Here is a 23,118-nt window from a genome sequence, read left to right as displayed (position 1 = left end):
GGAACTCTGCCATAGAAACTCCGTTTCCACATGGAAGGCACTTGCATGCAGAACAAATGCTCAAGCCATTTGCCACCTAAAACAATGAATATCCAGGGACACAGGTCAGGTACACGGGAGAGACTGGAACCAATCACTGACAGCAAAATTACATATAATCACAGACAACAAGATGACAAGAGGAAAGCAAAAGAACTTACACAATGGAAACCAAGACAACATGGCAACATCAGAACCCAGGTCTCTCCCATCACAGCAAGCAGTGGAATGCCAACACTCCAGAAAAAGAAGACTCAGACCTGAAATCATACCTCAGGATGATGATGGAGATCTTTGAGAAGAGCATGAATAACTCATGTAACAAGAACAGGAGGAAAACAATAAAGAAATAGAAGCTTTTAAAGAGGAAACATGAAAAACATTCAAAGAAACCAAAGAATTAGAGGAAAACAGAACCAAAGAGATGAAGGAATTCAAGAAGGAATTCAAAATGGAAATGGAAACAATACAGAAAACACTAAAAGAGACAACCCTGGAGGTAGAAAACCTAAAAAAAAAAAAAAAATCAGGAGTCACAGATACAAGCATCTCCAACAGACTACAAGAGACAGAAGAGAGAATCTCAAGGGCAAAAGACAACATAGAAAACATAGAAAAAACAGACAGAGAAGATGCAAAAGCCAAAAAGCTCCTAACCCAAAATTTCCAGGGGATCCAGGACACAACGAGAAGACCAATAGGATAATAGGAATAAAAGAGGGCAAAGAATATCAACTAAGAGGCACAGTAAATATCTTCAATAAAATCATAGAAGAAAACTTCCCTATACTTAAGAATGAGATGATCATGAGCATCAAAGAAGTCTACAGAACTCCAAATACAGTGGACCAGAAAAGAAATTCTTCCCAACATATAATAGTCAAAACGCCAAGTGTCCAAAGCCAAGAAATAATACTAAAAGCAGTAAGGGAAAAAGGTCATGTAACATATAAAGGCAGACCAATCAGAATCACATTCAACTTCTAAACAGAGACTATGAAAGCACAAAGATCCTGGACAGACATCATGCAGACCCTAAGAGAACACAAGTTTCAGCCCAGGCTGCTATACACTGCAAAACTCTCAATCACCATAGATGGCGAGACCAAGATATTCCAGGAAAAAACTAAATTTACACAATATCTGACCACAAATCCAGCACTACAATGAATTATAGGTGGAAAACCCAATAAAATGAAAGAAACTACATCCTAGTAAAAACAAGAAAATAACTAAGCAAAAAAACCAAAAGAAGAAAGACACACAGGCACAATTCTACACCTAAAAGCAAAAATAGCAGAAAAGAGAAACCACTATTCCTTAATATTTGTTAATATAAATGGACTCAATTTCCAAATAAAAAGACATAGGCTATCAAACTAGATACATAAACAAAATCGAGCATTTTGTTGCCTACAGGAAACTCACCTCAGAGACAAAGACAGACACTATCTCAGAGTAAAAGGTTGGGAAAAAAAAAAACTTCCAAGCAAACAGCCACAAGAAACAAGCTGGAGTAGCCATTCTAATATTGAATAAAGTAGATTTTCAACCAAAAAGTATCAAAAAAGATGAGGAAGGACACTTTTTACTCATTACAGAGGAAATTTATCAGGAGAAATTCTTAATCCTTAACATATATGCTCCAAATACGAGAGCACACATATTCATAAAAGAAACCCTACTAAAGCTCAAAAAGTACACTGAACCCCACACAATAATAGTGGAAGACCTCAACACCCCACTCTCAGCAATGGACAGATCATGGAAGCAGAAACTGACCAAGAATACAGTGAAACTAACAGAGGTTATGAACCAATTGGAATTAATAGACATCTACAGAACACGTCATCCTAAAGTAAAAGAATACACCTTCTTCTCAGCACCTCATGGCACCTTTTCCAAAACTGACCATATAATCAGTCACAAAACAAGCATCAGTAGATATAAGAAGATTGAGATACTCCCATGCACTCATTCAGATCAACATGGACTAAGTCTGGTCTTTAATAACAACAAAGACAACAAAAAGTCCATATACACATGGAAACTAAACAATGCTCTATTAAACAGTAGCATGGTCATAGAAGAAATAAAGAAACAGATTAAGGATTTTGTATAATTTAATGAAAATGAAAACACAACATACCCAAACCTAAGGGATGAAATGAAAGCAGCACTGAGAGGAAAACTCACAGCTCTGAGTGCTTCCAAAAAGAAACTGGAGAGAGCATACACTAGCAACTTGACACCATATATGAAAGCTCTAGAACAAAAGGAAGCAGATACACCCAAGAGGAGTAGATGGCAAGAAATAATCAAACTCGGAGGAGAAATTGACCAAATAGAAACAAAAAGAACCATTCAAAAAATCAACAAAACCAAGAGCTGGTTCTTTGAGAAAATTCACAATATTGATAAACCCTTAGCCAGACTAACTAGAGGGCAAAGAGAATGTATCCAAATTAACAAAATCAGAAAGGAAAGTGGAGACATAACAAAAGAAACAGGTGGAATTCAAGAAATCATCAGATCCTACTATAAAAGCCTATACTCAACAAGCTGGAAAATCTGGAGGAAACGGAAGAATTCCTAGACAGATACCAGACACTAAAGTTAAACCAGGACCAGGTAAACCATCTAAATAATCCCATAACACCTAAAGAAATAGAAGCAGTCATCAAAAGTCTCCCAACCAAAAAAAAAAAAAAAAAAAACCCTAGGTCTAGATGGGTTTAGAGCAGAATTCTATCAGACATTTATTGATGACCTAATACCAATACTCTCCAAACTATTTCATAAAAGAGAGTCAAATGGAACACTACATAACTCATTTTTTGAGGCCACAATAATCCTCGTTCCTAAACCACACAAAGACCCTACAAGGAAAGAGAACTTCATACCAATCTCACTTATGAACAATGATGCAAAAATACTCAACAAAATCTTTGCAAATCGAATCCAATAACACATCAAAATGATCATTCACCATGCTCAAGTAGGCTTTATCCCTGGGATGCAGGGATGGTTTAATATCCGGAAATCCATCAACATAATCCATCATATAAACAAACTCAAAGAAAAAAAAAACCACATGGTCATCTCACTAGATGATGAGAAAGCATGAGATAAAATTCAACACCCCTTCATGTTAAATATCTTGGAAATAACAGGAATCCAGGGCCCATACCTAAACATAATAAAAGCAGTATACAGCAAACCAATAGCCAACATCAAACTTAACAGTGAGAAAAAGAAAGAAAAGAAAAAAAACTTTCTGTATAGTTTTGGGACTAATTAATTTTGATGTGTGGTGGTTCGAATATGCTTGGTCCATGGGAACTTGCCACACAATGAGGTGTGGCCTTGTTGGAGCAACTGTGTCACTGTGTAGGTAGCCTTTGAGGTGTAGTACTACTCCAGCTCTGATCAGTATAGAAGAGAGCCTCCTCCTGGCAGCCTGAAGAAGACAGTCCCTTTCTGCCACCTGTAGATCAACATGTAGAAATCTCTGATCCCTCAGCACCAAGTCGGCCTGCATGCTGCCATGATGAAAATTAACTGTACCTCTTAAACTGTAAGACAGTCCCAATTAAATGTTCTCTTTTATAAAAGTTGACTTGGTCATAATGTCTCTTCACAGCAATGAAACTCTAACTAGTACATTTATTTACATTTATAATATCTGTTAAAATAAAAATAAAAGGCTTTCTGGGAGGGGAGCTAGGACCAAAAATAAAAATTACCCAAATTCACAGTTTTATATCTAATATTTCCATTTTAGCCTATTTAGTCTACAAAATGAAGTATTATTTGTGAGGAAGAATGTTCTTCATAGCATTTCCAATGCAATACAGTGTACAGCTGAATGAAACTAGAAGTCACAGTGTTGGTCCCTTGTTATTCTACATGGAGCTGATTCTTGGTAACTGCTCTCCTTATTTTCTAAGATATCTTTTCCACGGGTACCCTAATGAATACATTAAAGTACATTCTGTACATTTTAAAGCAGAAGCAACTTAGCTAACAGAACACTGACTAGATAGAATACCAGGTTAAGCCTTTAGCAGTGAACTTGACCTCTGAAAAGTTCATGCCCCCATGCAGACCTCTGATTATCTCAAGTTTTAAGTTAAAAATTGTACTAAAACTCATAATGTATATACTAAAACCTAAGGGGGTTGGTTTGTTTGTGTATACTCTTTAGAAAATACAAATTCTTTCCAAGAAAGCAAATGTTGAAAAGTCACATTTGGTTTTAGCTTGCCTCCTAGGGAATTCAGTAATATCCAAGGGAAAACAGGACTGGAAGGGCATGTCATATATCAGAGCTCCTGCTTGTCAAAAGGGAGAGCAATGCTAGGCTAATGACCCCCTTGGTTTATAAGGAACAACTTCCTAAAAGCATTTGCAGATATGTAATTGCAAGAAAGAGATCACAAACCGAAATAAATAAGTTCATCAGGAAATGGTTTGTTAGGTCATTGTCTGGCCCTTAGAAACCATGGTAGGTGTGTATTCCTTCACTAGTTTAACGTCTAGGAAGGTGAGATAACCAGTTGCCAAGGTTTCCAAAAATATGAAAAAGAAATGGGTTCTTCCCTTTCTTAAAGATACAAGGCAATAAACAATGATTATTTTTTTAATTAATTAACAAAGGGTTTTTGAAAAGGCCTTTAAATTGGAATTAAATCTTGGCTCTGAGTCCTTTCTCCTTTGTTTCACTCAGTGCTCCAGAGCTGAGTTGTAGTGACTGCATTTTTATTCAGTCTCACAATATCACACATCTGAAAAATTCCATCCTGCATGAAAAATAGCAAAACAGTAAAATAAAAGAAAACAAAAAGACAAATGATATCATTTGGTTATGAAAAAAGTAGATATGCTGTCACAGAACCCCCAAAAAGGTCCTGGGGACTCTAGTGATCCTCGGAACATTTTTACACGGAGGATCTCAATTCTGCTCGAAAACTTGACAGGGGCTCTTTCCATGGAGTTGGTTTGGCGTATGTAATCATTAACACAAAAATTTTTAGGATGGAGTTTTGCATGGAAACAGAATCTGAAAACTTCTTGAATATAATTTTCAAAGTGTTTGTCTTTATATTGTGCACACCTAGCTACATCTTGCACTAATGGCTTTCTTGCCATTCTCAAATATTGTTTACATCAGCAAGTGCAATAAATAAGACTTTGCTATATGTTGCTAAAACTTTTGATTATTCCAATGCTGTCTGCAGTTTCAACATTCACACTGAACCCATAAATGTGTGTTTCGGTTCCTATTCAGTTTGTCCTGACCTCTATGGTTATAAAGGAATACTATAAGTCTGTGTTTGGTATTCTAAAATAGTAAAATGTTCTCAAAATTTTCTAAAATGAATATTGATATCACTGTGAAACTGAATACAATATGAATTGTGCTAGTGTTGATACATGAAAGCAGTAATTTAATGGTCAAAGTGTGTGGCTAATCTTGGTTTAATTAATAATTATCCTATGTTTCGTAATTTAAGGAAAATGGTGTTCTCAGTAACCTTATGTACACCTTCCATCTTGAAGCAGGTACTACTGTTCACTAAAGCAAAGCCTAAAAGAAGTGTTTCCAATGTTCTGGATTTCCAGGCATATTTTACTTTAATTTCAAATAATTACTCAAAAGCAAGTTTAAAACCTAGATTTAGTTAAAAAGCAGTAGTCTGGGCACCTACCTTACAATATCTCCTTCAAGAGCGATCACTCTCTTAATGATTTTCTGTTCTGGGTTTTTAGGAGACCTAGGATAAAAGATAAGATTACACAATCAGCTATGTTTCTGTTATTTGAAGAAAAGAATTCCTTAACACAATCAGCTGCAGTAAAATCTCTATAGAGTTCTTTGCACCCATGACATGACACAAATCTTACTTGCATTTCAATTGACCTAAGATACTGTTGAGAAAATTATGTTATAGTAAAACTTAACAAAACTGAAAAACCTAGGGGAAGATGGGCAAAGGTGCTACAGTCTGGAGATTCTATTCCATAGAGGTTGGTGAGACTGGAGCACGATCCCTCTCCCCACAGCAAGTTCCAGGCAAGCCTGGGCTACATGAAACCCTGTATAAAGTAGAAAAGGGGGGGGATAAATAGCTTAGATATTAAGGAATAAAATTATTATGATACTGTTATTAAACACAAATACTTATAAGAAAAGGATGTATATGTAAGAAAGTAGACATTTCTTTCATTGATAAATGTAACCAGTTATGTCATTTAAAAATGTAAAGAGGATCTTCCAGAAAGCAATGATGCTAGATGTTTTTTAAAAGAAGTAAATAATTCCTTTAAATAATTTTGAAGTTCAGCAATTTGATGATTACAGAATTCACAAAGATAAACAAGTGCCCCTGATAGTTAGAAGAAATTGACAGATTTTGATATATAAAGACAAAAAGGCATTTTCTATTTTAATCTTGTTTGTGATGGGAAATTTTGAATCAAAGAAACACTAGTTAAATAAATCCCCACCTCGACTGAAATATACACCCCAATGGATACTTTCCCGTGTTAGGCTGGGATTGATCTGTGAGGTCAGGAGAGCATGGGAAAGGAATGGTATGAACATATCACTTTCAGGATTTGGTGGTAAATGTGTATTTTTCATACCTTCAGCTTCTCTATTCTTCCTCTGCAGAAATCCATATCTGCCCTACAGTGATAGTGACATGTGGAAGGACTCAGACTGCTCAAGTCATAGCACTGAGGGCAGAAGCTTGTCCTTCAACCAAGCTAAGTCTGGAGAAGCTGTATCTCTGAGCAACAGTTTGACTGCACTTATAGAACAACTCTGCACCAATGTCCCCACCCAGACTGCCATTCAGAAAAGTGTGCTATCAATATCTGTTGACTTAAGCTGTAGGCATTGAAGCAATTGGTTCTGGGGCAATGGAAAGATAACTTCATCTTAATACAGACAATTTCCTGCTGATTCCATGTTGAAGCTCTGATTTAATGGACTTGTTTCAAGTAACAAATCATATATCATATATATGACCATTTAATGTGTATTTGAAAATCAACAAGAGATAAAATATTTTCATGTCAATTCACATTTTGAATTAAAATGCGCTTTTTCCAAAGGAATATAAAAGTATAAAAACAGGAAAAGAATTAGACAAAATGAGTGTGTTATGAACTAAAGGAGTTACAATACAATTTATAGCCTACAATATATCTTACAGAGAAAATAAAATTATGCAAATAGCTGTAATTACTTTTACACAATTATGAATATTCTTTATTTTGAAGGAAAACTGGATTTGAGTTTTGACTGGCCTCTTTCAACAAATTGAGTAACTATTTTCTATAAGTTTAGAGTCATTAAGAGATATTTTGAAGTCTGCCTTGAGGGCTTGTGGTACCTCCTAGCTATAGAAACTAGATTCTTTGTACTAGGCAACTTAAGACTACTTAGAAAATATTTTTCAAGCTCTTTCATTTCACTCTCTTCAGACTTCTTCTTAATCCTGCTGCAGTATTCCTCAAGGCGCCCCTCTTCTCTCACACCCTCATTCCCTTAGGACATCATCACTTGATAGAAACCCAGTTCCCTGACTGTTTCCTACTGTCAAACTCAGCCTCTCCTTATACCCATCTCCAATCCTTTGTGTCATCCACTGACTCATAGCAACATTTTCTGCCAGGGATCCTACAGCCATACGTGTCTAGCATCTAGAGTGGTCAATATCAATGAAAGAACATCCATAACCCACCCACCTATCCATCCATCCATCCATCCATCCATCCATCCATCCATCCATCCATCCATCTATCCATCCATCCATCCATCCATCCATCCATCCATCCATCCATCCATCCATCTATCCATTCAACAATGACAAGACTAAATAGCTGCATCAAGAAACATATACATGTTATGACTCAAGATACCTTGATCATTGGACAAAGATATAAACATGAATAATCAATACAATATATCTATTCCAGAAGCCAAAAGACCTATCCCAATGATCTCTGGAAAAAGCAGTGTAGTTGATGCACAAGGCAAGGACTTTCAAAGTAACAATTATGAGTATGTTCTAGAACTTTTAAAAAAGTTATAAATAAATGCCTTAATGAAGACTGTGAAAACACAAATAGTTAAAAGGGCTAATAAAACATTTTAAGACAGGAAAGTAAAATTTATTAAAGAAATAAAATCACTAAAGAAAATCCAAACTGAACTATAACTTGAAATTAAGAACTTTGGATGTAACACAAAAACCTCAGTGATAAACCTTACCAACACATCATAAGACATGGAAGAGAGAATATAAGTCTTGAAGATAAGGTAGGAGAAATGGATAACTCAATCGAAAGAAAATGCTATGTCTTCAAAATTCTAAGATCAAGATATCAAGGAAATCCAGAACACTTTGCACAAACCTAACATAAAAAATAGGAATAGAGGAAGGAGAAGAAACCCAGATCAAAAATACATACAACATTTTTTCAAAGTTTTCCATATCAGATTAATGTGCTAATAGAGGTACAAAGGCACACAGAGCACCAAACCCAGAGAACTAGAGAAGTCCATGAGACAGATAGTAATCAAAGAGGATACAGAAAAAAGAGGATATTAATACCTGTAAGAAAAAAGGCCAAGTAACAAATAAAGACAAATTCATTAGAATTATACCTGCCTTATCAATAGAAACCTAAAATCCAGAAGGGCTTCAATAATTGTGATGCAAACTCAGAGACCACAGATGCCCGGCCAGACTACTATACTCAGCAAGCTGCCAATCACAAACAATGGAGAGAGAAAAATATCCGTGATAAAGCCAAATTTAAGAAATCTCTATCTATCACTTCAGTTCTACAGAAGGCTCTAGAAGGGAAACTTGTCTGAAAAGATAAACTCTACCCAAGAGCCACGAGAATACATAATCACAGAAAAGTAAATAATAAAAGATAAAAAGGGTAAAAAAAAAAAAAAAAAACACTAACACCATAACAAAATAACAGAAGTAAGTAAACATTGCCACTAAAAATTCAATAAATATTAATGGTACTGATGTCCCCATAAAAAGATATAGACTAACCCTGGATTAGAAAAGAACATCCAAAAAAAAAAAAAAAAAAAAAAAAAAGAAAAGAAAAGAACATCCATTTTTCTCCTACGTTTGGGGAATACACCTTGTCATCAAGGACAGACATAACCTCAAGGAGAAAAAAAGGAAAAAGATATTCCAAGTCAAGAAGCAAGCAGGTATAGCTATCTGACAAAATAAACATCAAGCCAAAATTAATCAGAAGAAATTAATAGTCATGAAAGAAAATATTTAGTTAGAAGATATTACACTTGTAAAATGCACCAAACCTGAGAGGAAGCCATATTCACTAACAAACATAACAAGAAAATATTTCAAACAAACATGTAATTTAGAAATTATAAAATATATTTGTGTTATTTTCTGGACTAATGTCATTAGTCTTTAGTTACAAAAAAGTGTATATTTGGTTTTACTGATGGGGATCAGGAAGAATCTACAACAGAAATCAGAGATTTGTATTATTAAAACTTTTAATAACTAGTTTTTTTGGGTTATTAGATATGTACTCTAGGAAACAACAAAAATGATGCTACCTAAGAAGGAATGTTCCAATGCAAAAGTAACACTCAAATCAATTACAAAATGTCTTACCCTAATTGAACTAGAATTGAAACTAATGAACCCCTGTTTATTTTTTTTTAAAGTTGTCCCAACAATTTGTAGGCTTCTGAGATTCTTATAAGGTATTCTTTAATTTATATAATTTGTATTTAAGATCATGATGCAAAATAGAATATAGAGTCAGCTATCTATATAATTAAAATCTTATGAATTACTACTTTAAACATACCTATAAAGTTTAATGTAATATTAAACTCATGAATCTAATCAAATAATTCAAAATGAAACAAGCTATTACTAACATTAATTCCATTACTGCTTAAAATCTATACCTATATTTTAATCATTAGGCTATGAATGCATTACTTTGATCTAAGTAGAGGTGGTAAGAGAGTTATTACATATTTGCCTCATAAAAGTTATTAAACTTCTCTTTGTCTTAATTTTCTTGGCCACTTGCCTGTTTCCTAGACCATGTGAGAAATAACAAATGGAAGATTTGCCCTTATATCAGGAATGCAATGCATGCTGCCCAATAAGTACTCAAATTTGCATTTAAATTTGTAATTTTAATGTTTTTTACCATCTGCAATATTTTACACTTTTAACTTCTGGGACCTGAATTATAAACATTACATCTTATGCTCATGATTTAAGCACTCATAAGATTCGAATGAGAAGGGTAGCATTTTTCCTGTACTTTGTGGGTCTCAGTTGTTGTCTTTGATGTGAAATAGAAAAGAACAAACATGGTCTAACACAGCCATGAGATGATGCTCCTTTAGCTTCTGTAGAATTTCACTTTCTACTGTGATGAAAAGCTAACCACTGGACTGAACACAGGGTCCTCAATGAAGGAGTTAGAGAAAGGACTGAAGGAGCTGAAAGGGTCTGAAACCCCATGGGCAGAACACCATTATCAACCAAACAAACCCACCACAGCTCCAGGGACTAAAGCATCAACCAATGAATTCACATGAAGAGAACCATGGATCCAGGTGCATATGCAGCAGAGGATAACATTCTCTGGCATCAATGGGAGGAGAGGCCTTTTTCCAGTGAAGGGTTTTTTTTTTTCCCAGTGTGGAGGAATGCCTGCCAAGGCGCTGAGGTGGGAGAGGGTGGTTGGGAGAGGGAGCACCTTCATGGAGGCAATAGGATGGGGAGGGGAATGGGACTGGAGTGAAAGGGGATAACATCTGAAATGTAAATACAGAGAACATTCAATAAAAATTTTTTTTTTAATCTTACCATTTTAACCTGGTTCTGGGATAAATGTGACAAAAAGTCTTTGGTCACAAAATTCTCTGTAACTGATTAAAGTTCCTTCAAGTCCCTCTGGCTGGACCACTAGAAAATCCATGTTTTACATAAAACTGAGCAATGAGTGCATGTCCTTACTATTCAGTTCCAGATCCTATCTCTTCCTGATGCCACAGAGGTACCTTCACCCTGGAGCTAAGCATACCAATTCTTTGATTTGTGTTAAAATTATAAAAACTCATTTTAGTGAGTTGGATAGATTATAGTTTTGAGGTTCTAGATTGGTCAAGATTATTACAAAATTAGCCTCTTCCTTAGAAATCACAATGGGGCTAGGTGTAGAGGCATACACCTTTAATCCCTCTACTTGGGAGCCAACAGCAGGTAGATCTTTGTGAGTTCAAGACAAGCTTAACCTATATGGTGAATTTTATGACAACCAGAGTTATTTATTAAGGTCATGTCGTTAAAAGGGGTGAATGGGGAGAAAATGGGAAGGAAATAAGTAACATTCGCCATAGAAAACTATAAATCCTAACCTTTAAAACACCTTGTACAATAGTTTTTATGATACACATATCAGAGTGAGGTCTCCCAATTTTTTTTAAATCATTGTTTGATTGTGGTAATTGGGATCCAATTCAGAGTCTTATATAAGCAAGATATTTGCTTTGCCACTGAGCAACACCTCAACTCTAGATTTCTAAATCTTGATTCATCTTTCCTACTTTTAATCTTACCTATTTCTTTTTTTATTGGATAGTATATGTTTTTACATTTCAAATATTATCCCATTTTCCACATCTCCCATCATCCCTGCCCTTGCTTCTATGAGGATGCTCCCACTTCCACCCTCCCACTCCAACCTCAACACCCTGGCACTTGCTACACAAGGGAAAATGAGCCTTCACGGGACTAAGGGCTTCTCCTCCTATTGATGCCAGACAATGCCATCCTCTACTACATTTGCAGCTGGAGCCATGGGTCCCCTATTTGTACTCTTTGGTTGGTGGTTTAGTCCCTGGGAACTTTGGGGGTTATAGTTGGTTGATATTGTTGTTCTTCCTAAGAAGTTGCAAACCCTGTTCAGCTCCTTCAGTCCTTTCTCTAACTCCTTCATTGGGGTCCTCATGCTCAATCTGGTGGTTAGCTGCAAGCATCTTAACTTATATCAGTAAGACTGGCAGAACCTCTCAGGAAACATCATTATCAGGGTCCTGTCAGCAAGTACTTCTTGGCATCAGCAATAGTGACTGAGTTTTATAGGCTGCATATGGGATGGATCCCCAGGTGGAGCAGTCTCTGATGGCCTTTCCTTCAGTTTCTGGACCAGAAGGCTGAAGACTGATGCTCCAACATTTTGAGGGATGAGGGACTGTCCAAGTGATCAATGGTCTCTATAAATTGGCTAGTTTTGGAAGCTGTGTTTTGTGCTTCTCATGTATCAGATAATATTAGTCATTTTGGGGTTTCTAATGTGGTTGAAGACTGGTAGCCTCATAGCCAGATCAGCTGTTTGGCATTAAGAAAGATAATATAGGTCTAAAAGGGTAGTTTCTAATGATATACAATCTAAAACCAAAATACATAAGCCAGGTGTAAAATTAGTCTTTTAGGATAGATGACCAAGTGCTTTATTTAATAGACAAAATTAATAGACTGGGTGTTAAGGCTGTCTTATATTTCATAAATTTTAGACTGGTAATAGTTGTACTCATTTTCTAGTTGACAAAAAATTGCTTTTTAACTGGACAAAAAAAGGGAAATGTTGTAGATTGCCCTATAGCCCTTTGTATTTTGATGTTAATTCCACTTCCCTAAGAAGGGCTGCCTAGACAGGTACTCAGGTGACTTTATCAGAACCTTCCCATTTTAATTAGTAAAATAAAGGCAAGAGTTGGTGATTGGGCAGGAAAAGGGAAGGTGGAGAGAGGGTCAGAATGGAGAGGGGGGAGGGGAGAGGACACAGGAGGATCAAGATGGAGCTCAGGAAGGATATACTGGATTAGGTAGACTTAATTGGCATTAGGTAGCTATGAACATCTTAAGGATTGTATCTGTCTTTTATCTCATATAGAAAGGCAGTCTGTATCTTTGTCTATTGGATGTTATTGTGTAGAGGATTTGTGGATTGAGAGTTTGATATATAAACCCATATGAATAGCTATCAGGCCTTAGAGTCATGTTTGTCCTGGGCAGGGCAGTAAGTAATTCCAGAGAGGCAGTCATGCAGATGGAGTGAGATGGCAGGGGCGGCTTGGACCAAGTTTCAGAGCCCATGCGCCTAGTGGAGCCCCCAGAGTGAGACTGCAGAACTGATAAAGTGATAAACTATTCCATTTTTGATATTTACTGCTACACTGCTCCACTCTTTGTGTATTTCCTCCCTTGAGTATTTCATTCCCCCTTCAAAGAAAAACTGAAGCATCACATTTTGGTCTTCCTTTTTCTTGAGCTTCATATGGCCTTCATTTCTTGGGTGTTCTGAGCTTTTGGACTAATATCCACTTATAATTTCATGATATACAAAGAACACAAGAATTTAGACTCCAGAGAATCAATTAACCCTGTTTAAAAATGGGGTACAGAGCTAAACAAAAAAATTCTCAACTGAGGAATATTAAATGGCCAAAAAGCACCTAAAGAAATGTTCAACATCCCTAGTCATCAGGGAAATGCAAATCAAAAGAACCTTAAGATTCCAACTCACACCCTTCAGAATGGTTAAGATCAAAAACTCAGGTGATAGCAGATGTTAGTGAGGATGTAGAGAAAGATTAAAATTCCTCCATTGCTGGTAGGATTGTAAGCTGGTACAATAACTTTGGAAATCAGTCTGGTGGTTCCTCAGAAAACTGGACATAGTGCTATCTCAGGACCCAGGTATACCACTCCTGGGCATATACCCAAAAATGCTCCATCATATTACAAGAACACATGCTTCATTATGTTCATAGCAGACTTTTTTTTATAATAGCCAGAAGCTGGAAAGAACCCAGATGACCTTCTAAAGAGGAATGGATACAGAAGACGTGGTACATTTACACAATGGAATACTACTCAGCTATTAAAAATAATGACTTCATTAAATTCCTAGGCAAATCTTACCCATTTCTACACCCATGTTGTCTCCTTGGTTACTACTGCATGACACTCATATCCTACAATGATTCAGCTTGCATAGAATAGGCCATGTGTACTCTTGCTTTTCTGCCTCATTTGTGGGTAAGATGTTGACTGTGGGAATGACTGCTGAGTGGGATCTAAGTTATCAGGGAGGGAAGATCAGAACAGGTCAAATCCAAGAGCCACATGGATAAGTCTGAATTGTAAAAAATGCTTTGGTTTTGCCACCTAACTTTTTGAAATAAAAATTGAGGTAGATAAGCACATTGGAGACTTCATATAAAAAACCTAATGTCTTCTTGCTCTTCAACATATAGTGATAGCCACAGACTCTCCTGAGGCCCTCTTTTGCATAAAAAATTCCAGTGGTCCTGAGAAGTCAATACTGAAAATTTGCCTGAGTCCCATGAGTCTGACCCACAAATATGCAGTGGCTAAGGTTGAGTTTGAAGGATTTTTGTAAATCCTAGCTTGACTTCTGACTGTGACATCACATAACCTCAAGAGAACATGTGTCAATGCTGTAGGGTGAGGATGTACTTTAGAATAACTTCACAAAGGAGCTGAATACACAGAGCCTAAAATTATTGTTATAGGACACTTCTTTAAGACTTAGAGAGTTAGATATAGTCTGTTCTTTGTCAAATTCTTTAACAAAAGGACTTGCCATATTTCACTGCAATAAAAGGCAAAGCATAACACCTTAAAGGCTTACTTAGTTTACTTCTATTACATAATTAGCTAAGGAAACATACAAACTAAATAATAATAGTAGTCATATTGAAAAATCCATTCAGTTTTACTATCTGTCATATCAGCATTGAATTCTATATATGTGTTTCTATTTTGGTTGGGTGCATTTTCTGCCCTCAAGTGCCCAGGTGCGCGTGCACACACACACACACACGCACACACACCCCTAAGAGATTCACTGCTAATACTTGATATTTGTGTTAATTAGTAAACTCACACCTTTGTACTCCAAACAAGTACTTGATCTCCCTTTGCTCTGTGTCAGCATTTGAGCTACTTTTGCCCCTTTCTGTCACTTAAGTTTTATGAAAGGAAAACACTTGCGAACTTTTCTTCCTGTCTGAGTTAACCCCAAAAGGGTAGAACACCTTATTTCAGATGTTCATTGCTACTATAGATGTTCAATTCGTACCAACTACTGTCACCATAATAACTTAGAAAATGCATCAGTTAAAGGGCTACAGCAATTACAAAGGAACATTCAGATGGTCACTAGAATTGATATGAATGCTCCAGACATGCCTTCTGTTCATGTTATAGAAGGGTCCTGTGAAAAGCATCATGGGCATCAAAAAGAGTGTGTTATATGGACAGAAAACTTTAATGAGAATTAGAGATCTAAGCAATGGGGCATATGTCCTCTCATTTTATTGTGTGTAGAAACATGAGAGGGCTCAATCATCTATTTTGGTCATTTTTACCAATCATGTCCTATCTGAACCAAGCTAGAGTAAAACCACAAAATTTTACTAACTAGGGAAGAAATTCCACCAGGTTCCCAGTAGCAGAAGCAATTCTGTGTTTCAGATCTTAATCAAGTAAATATATTATAATAGCAATGATGAAGCAATACAAGTATGTATTATGTTCTTGTCATGCTGTAAAATATTTTACCTTTACTAACAATAATTAGAAAAGCAAATAGTGACAACTGTTCATATTAGTAAGCCATCCTTGATTATGTACACTCAATTAATGTATATTATCAGTATGATTTCTATAATTATAAAGTGCTGAAATAGTTTGTAGTTGGCTGGTTTTGATTCTTACAAACAAATGTCTTCATATCTCTACAAATAGCTAAGAAATTTAGTACAACAGTAACAATGAGATCATACCCACTAATGTTAACAAACTGAAACATTTCAAAGCATAGGATAGTGTAATGTTCAGATATTAACCACAATTACAGCCATATGTCAACATCTAGAATGAGTTGCATGAACATGAATACATATATCATGTGCATGATACATGTTTTGTTCCACTGCACAGTATGAAATTATGTTTGAAGAAATTTACTTTAACACATAAAGAAACATCTGCTGAAGAAAATGAAATTTCTTGGTTGACTTATTTTGTAAATCTGTTGCTTTTATTCACTAAATATGCTTTTGGTAGAAGAGGAATCCTCAAATGAAGAACCAACTGTACTAGACTCAAAATGGAGACCTGCTCACTACTGTCTTATTCCTAAAGCTGGACATGCACCTGGAGTGTCCTCTTTCTTCGATTCTTTAGGCCTGCATTTATACTCTTTAACTGACTATACCTTGGCAATACAACATCATTCACCACTATTTATGGAATAAGATAATTGTCTTTGAAGGAGTAAACTATCAGTCTAGCTAATCCTTCAATTAAACTATCTGACTTAGATTCAGTCAGGTTGGAAAATACTGCCGCACATTTTTGGTAAGCTCTAAGAATATTCATGCCATGAATTGCCCAGAAAAGCAAGATGTCTATATTATCAACATCATACCATATCCAAACAAAAACGGCACAGAAAAGGTAGGTCAATTAAATACGAAGCAGATAGCACTGTGTAAGAGAGAACTCAGCAACTGTAAGCTGATATACATGCAAAATGTTAGAACTATGGTGGAAATGTGACTACATTGAGGGCCAGCAAGTCACTACCTGCTCATATGCCAGTTTTCTATGGTGGCAATTACTCTATGAAATGCTAAAGTCAAAGAAGCGCATGATAAAGTCAAGAGAGCAAGAGCAAATTTCAATCAGATCTTTTTACTCAAAGTGAGGGTTTGATCTTTACCTGCCTCTTCAATTATGTTTATTTTATAACCAGTCATATGCCTGAAAAAAGATCCAGATTTTTTTTTAGCTTTATGAATGTAAAGAAAACAACGTGTTCATGATAAATGAAGTGCTTAAAGCGTGTCTAATTGTGCCCAGCAAGTGCTTGAAAGGGACAGAGGCTTGCCCTTGCATCCATCACAGCTGTACATGACATTCAGAACAACATGGTCAGGGCTCTTCAGTATCTCTGTGCTCACAGGAAATGAGAAATGTGTTCTGATGATCTACCCTTTACCATTATACCCTTGACTGTGATTAACACATGAAGCTTTTCAAGGTTAGTTGTAAAAACCAAATGACAGATAAGAATGGGGGACATTTCAATGGTTGCCAGTCAAGACTGAAAACAAGACAGGTCATTGTGTTTCCATGGATGCCGGCAAAGATTGCTGGCTGAGGAGCAGAGTTCCTGCCCTGATGCTAGCATGATACCGACTCAATGGAGCTTAGAGCTTGCGTTGACAAGATGATGAACCATAAGCAAGCTGTCATAGTTACAGTTCTATTTCTGTGATGAAACACCATGACCAAGACAATATTTAATTGAGGGCATGCTTACAGTTTTAGCCTGTTAGTCCATCATCTTCATGGCAGTAGATGAGAAGAAATGGTGCTGAAGAAGTAGGTGAGAGCTCATATCTGATTATATATATGAGACAGAGAGACAAAGAGACAGAGAGAGACAGAAACAGAGAGAGATAGACAGAGACAGAGAGAGATACAGAGACAGACTGGGTTTAGAGTGGGCTTTTGAAACCTCAGAGCCCACTGCCAGTGATACATCCCCTCCAATCAGGCCACACCATCTTTCCTTCCACACCAAACAGTTCCATCAACTGGGGGCCAAGCATTTAAACATATGAACCTCTGGAGGCCATTATTAAAACCATACAGGCTTAATATGACTTGAACTACCTTATAAGTCTTTTAACACTATTATAAATTAAAAAGAATAAGATTTTGCTTTCAGCAGGAAACAAATTCAGTAGTTATGAAATAAAATCATAAAATGTTGCATGTCTTATTTTTATGATATTATAATTTATACCCATCCCACTTTATTCTTTCAAGTGTTTATTTATGGATTAATATGCTTTCTAGTGACTTTTGTCATGTATATTAGTAATATTTCAGCTGTGGTACTGGATGCAATTTTTTCCTAAAATGACATTAGGTATACATGTGAGAAGACATGGGACTATATAATTGCTGGTTCTAATCTCTCTAAATATTCTCTCTCAGAGATATTGTGGACTGTAGATATTAGAGTTTAAGTATAATATAAAATATTCTTGATCATTTCTATTCTAAACCTGTTGAACTTATTTTTTAAACATAGTATCACAGATTTGCAGACAAAAATCTCATTTAGAATCCAAAAACCACACACAGTTTGCTTCCGAGAAAATGTCAAATTTATGCCCCCAATGTCAAAATGAATAGCACCAGCAGCTGTATTAAGAAAAAAATGCATGGGATTTAGAATTTTACAAAATTAATTGTAACTAGTCACCCCTGAAAACAGTATTATTATTTACTTGCTCAGCTTTACTGCCATATATACAGCTCTGGTTGCTAAGTTATCTGAAACATGCAGTGATTTCACCTTCAGCTCTTGCTACAATAATTGGTTGCTATGATAATATACCTATTGATAATTTAAGCAAAATAATTATAAGAATTTTGCTTATAACAGTCCTATTCTTTAACAGAAAAGTAAAAGGGTAACCTATTCTTAGTTATGAACTACAGAATGGCAGTTATCCTGGGGGTAGAAACGGGCAGATGATGCTGAATGTGGCATACATTTTCATCAATATGAGAGTTTTATAAATGCCTTCTTTGGCATAGCAACAACAGCAAATAGTGAAGAATACTTTAAAATTTCTAAAAAGAGATCTTAAATACTTTTACAACTAAAATTAGTTATGTGAGGAGTGGAATATGTTAATTGTATTGATTTAATCATCCCACTACATGCATGCAAATCGTTATAGTCTACATTAGAAGCCTATATAGGCTTAGTCAAATTATACTTAAATAGAGCTTAGAATATTCCTAGTAGCTTATGTTTTTTATGATTACAAAAGAGGCCCCTTTCTCCAAGTCATAACAAGGCCTCAACTGCTAGGCATCTTTTCAACAGCTAGATCTGTCACACCATCCAGTCAACAAAGAGAAGGCAGAAACAATTATGAAATAAGTCTTGTGTATTTCAGGACTGCCATTCATCAAAAAAAGTTCTTTCTCCCATTCTTTAACATTCCCACACTATGGGTATTTATTTTCGGTCCTTCATCAAATTTATTCTACATATTTACTTATCTTCTCCAAGGTGAACATATGAACAGGTTCCTTCCAGAGAGCTGTTCTGATACTGGGGTGGAAGACACTGATTAATGTGTGAGGGCTTGCCGGCCATGCTGAGCACTGGCCTTCTAATTCCGTACACACAGAACATGGGCTCTAATCTCTGCAGCTGCCATGTCGAAGCTCTTCCTGCATGGTGCACCTTGCAAACCTGGAAATCATACTACAGCTCAAACACGACCAGCAAGAGTGTCTCTCTGAAAAGGAACAGCAGCAGGAGATTACTAAGCTAGAATGGAAGTAAACCTTCTACTCCATGTGTGGATGATATGTATATGGCCCCGATTTACATGTGGCTCTCACAACTAAAGCTTAGTGAATCCCAGAAAGACAAAGTCCCTTCTAATACACAACTTTTAGAAATGGAGCAAACCAAGGCAAAACAGAATTAAGGGAAATGATTTCCAACTGGTTTTACAGGTCTGTGAATTAAATGTAGAAAGGAGGCTTTAATTTAAATAAAAGAGATCCTCAGAAACCTATTCTCACCTCCCACCATTCTTCACCAGAATGGTTAAAACTTAGGAGTTTCAATTTGCTCTAACATGGGAGCTTTTCCAAGAGATAAAGCACAAACATCAGTGGTTAAGAACACTGTCCAGTATAAAATCTATTTGCGTAAGTGGAATCTGCACTACAGTGAGTTTCTAGACAATTGTGCCATGTTTTTGGGATGACCCATGGAAGGATGTTTTGATTCATGTAAGATTGTTAAACTCCATGTAAAACTTGAAAATGGAACTTTATTCCCTGAAAGGCGATGACTGTCTGGGAAAGACATCATGAAGTCAAATAAATGTTTCTCACAAAAAATTCTTCGATTCAGCTTCATTTGGAAACCTCCAGGCTCAAAGCCTTCCTGGTGCTTACTGCGTCTCTCCCACCCTTTATCGGCTCTTTCTCTCAGCTACCATCTGTCTGCTTCCCTTTTTCCAGTGCTGTGCTCATCCCTCCAGGCTGTTCACTGGCACTGAGCTTCCTCCCTCCAATTCCTTATAGCACAATTAGAGACACACATTGTGTGGGGTTTTCCAATTCTTCCCAGAGATTTTCTTCAGCTTCACAACACTGCACATTTCAGATAGGCAGCCTTCACTATCCTTATTGGTCAAATAACATGTGAATTGGATGTTTGTCCTCTACTTTTAAACAAAATTATTTTATAAGAGAGGGTTTTAAGCTATACATGTGTATACAACCTTTAAAACTTCTTTTATAATTAAAATTTCCTAAGACCTGATAGTACCAGTCTACAATGACTGGAACACAATGCCTTAAAAAGTCTATGAAGAAGCAGCAGCCAATGTAAACATTTCTGTGGGAAAGAGTATATTCTATTATCGTTAACTTTTATACATACAAAGCTATCTACTTTTCTTCATGCTGATGCACACATGTAGTCATTATCTTACTGTAGGATTATTAATTACAGCTTTTCAACAAGTACCTAATATGATTTAGTAAAAGAAAAAACCACAAAAATGAAATTCAAAGTTATAACTCTATTGAACTCACGAGAAGGGCAAAGATAAACTGTGACCATATTTAAAAATTTTATCCTATCATTCATACCTTTCTAAGTTAAAACCTTATTCCAATTAGTTCCCAACAACCCAATCTAATCACTTTTCAAGTTAAAGACTAAGCTGTTTACAATGCAGACAGTATCACTGTTGTGGCTGTGTGGGCTTGACCTACTGCCTGTTAACAAAGAGACTCAATTAATTATTTGCTGTTTTGAATGGCTATTTCATTTCACCTCCACCTTTGTTAAGTGCTAAAAGGCTCAATTGCTTTATCACCTTAACCTTAGCTTTGGAAAATGCACATAGAATTTGTCTACTGCCAACTAGTAAACTACCTTGATGCAGAAAGCTAATTTTCAAGACCACAGCTCCGAGATGTTTTGTACTAGAGTCAGCTTACAATCATGACCTAGAGTCACATACACTTGTGAAAGATTCTCTTCGTTTTTGGTGGCAGCCATGCTTCTTAAGCTACTGTTCTACAAGAGGACATAGTAATATCTCAATATGCATCACTGTCACATCCATAGCTGAATACATAGGTTTTTTTTTTTCCTTTTCACAAACCTTGACATGTAAGAAACATAGGATGTATATGTTTTAAACACTAAACATATGCAAATTAATGATGTGTCAGTTTTTCAAAAATCTTTTAATTTCTCCCATACTTTTGGTCACACTAACCTCAGTAATGTAATCACCGATTTCAACTCTCAAAAAAAAAAAAAATCAAAATCAGATCAAAGAAACAACTTTGAAACAAGTGGGAAACCAATTTTGAGATGTATGGGTGTAATGGCATTGGCCATTGGTAACTTAAATGTGGAACACTAAGTGGGAAGCCAGAGGAGACCCCAACACTCATGGAGAACTTCATGTCTAAATTCCTTCAGCCCTGAGGCCACAACTTCACAATTTCCATACACAGTGATTTTGCTTCTCTCAGCATCTCTCCTGTCCCATCTACCTATCATTTCTGTGATCCATCTACCTACCTACCTACAATCCTGTCTACATGAGTAGAACACAGGATTTCAGCAACCAAGTATTAACCTCCTTATATGAAACACTAAAATAGCCACTTGCATTTGAACGGACAGATTAGCATATCCATTGTGGTGTCCTTGTTTCACTCATGTTTAGGAGGTCTGGTTGGTGAGACTTTATGGAAGCATCATCGGACATTCCTAGGAGACCCAATGTCACAGCACCTTCCATACAACATCAGCTAAATTCTGAGAGTACAAGAAACATATTTAGGAATTTATATGCATTTAAATGTACTTATAACACAAAAGGAGGCTATGAATTTGAAAGAAAGCAAAAAGGATACACGTGAGAGTTTAGAGGGCAGAAAAGGAAGGGTCAAATGATGTAAGTATATTAAGATCTCAAAATGAATAATTTTAAAGTATGTAAAAGAGTAGTAAACAGTACTTGTAAAGGTGGCTAGATTGTAATAAATAAAATAAGATACTGTCACTGTTTGTGCCAGGTAAGTAAAATTGTAGGACATCTGTCATTTTGTGTCTGGTTTATTTCATTTACTATGTCTTCAAGGCACATGTATGGTGTGTCATGTGTCACAGTATCACACTGTTCAGTTCTCATGGCTAATACTGGCTACCCATTTATTAACTTTCAAACAACCTTCCAATGTTTGTTCCCAATCTAATAAAAAATAGCTATAGAGATTTTGAAACAAACATACAACTCCTCTATTCTTTCTGATATAGTTTATACTGACATGAAAATAAATGACTCCAGACTTTCTGGATAGTATATAGATCAGAGGTTCTGAAATATTGAAGTCAGGGTGGAGGAACCCTGGCAAACTAGAGACTATTTATATTTTAATAAGTACCTAGGTAATTCTGGGGCAAGTGGTCTTAGTTAATCCTGATGAACAAACTAGGATCTGTCATGCAAGTATTCTATGAAATGCAGCACACTGTGTCTGTGTTCCTCTCTCTCTCTCTCTCTCTCTCTCTCTCTCTCTCTATATATATATATATATATATATATATATATATATATTCCAGGTTTAATGAAAATGTAAATCACAGGAGACTTTCAAAATAAACCTGGCAAATTATACCAATTTTAAGCCATATACAAAATTCTAAGCAAGTGGGAAAGCAAATTTTCATACCACAGAAAACAACACAATATTCTACCAATTTCATATTGAGCTTCAAACTGGGATTGTATGCATGAATAACACAGAATACTATAATTTAGGTAAAAAAAAGAAAAAGCATTCCATTTTCATTTTTTAG

The 23,118-nt window shown here is 36.0% G+C and overlaps 1 protein-coding gene across 1 annotated transcript in view; it reads right to left on the bottom strand.

Moving 5' to 3' along the window:
- Positions 1 to 23,118, bottom strand: part of IMMP2L (inner mitochondrial membrane peptidase subunit 2) — a 409,090-nt gene that overhangs the window by 297,581 nt on the left and 88,391 nt on the right. The window contains exon 5 of the mRNA XM_080912105.1: positions 5,751 to 5,816. Coding sequence (XP_080768231.1) covers positions 5,751 to 5,816 — 66 coding nt within the window. The remainder of the gene's footprint in view (positions 1 to 5,750; positions 5,817 to 23,118) is intronic.

This window comes from Micromys minutus (assembly GCF_963924665.1).
Source record: "Micromys minutus genome assembly, chromosome: 1".
Classification (NCBI taxonomy): Eukaryota; Metazoa; Chordata; class Mammalia; order Rodentia; family Muridae; genus Micromys; species Micromys minutus.
This window is presented reverse-complemented; position numbering and strand designations above follow the sequence as displayed.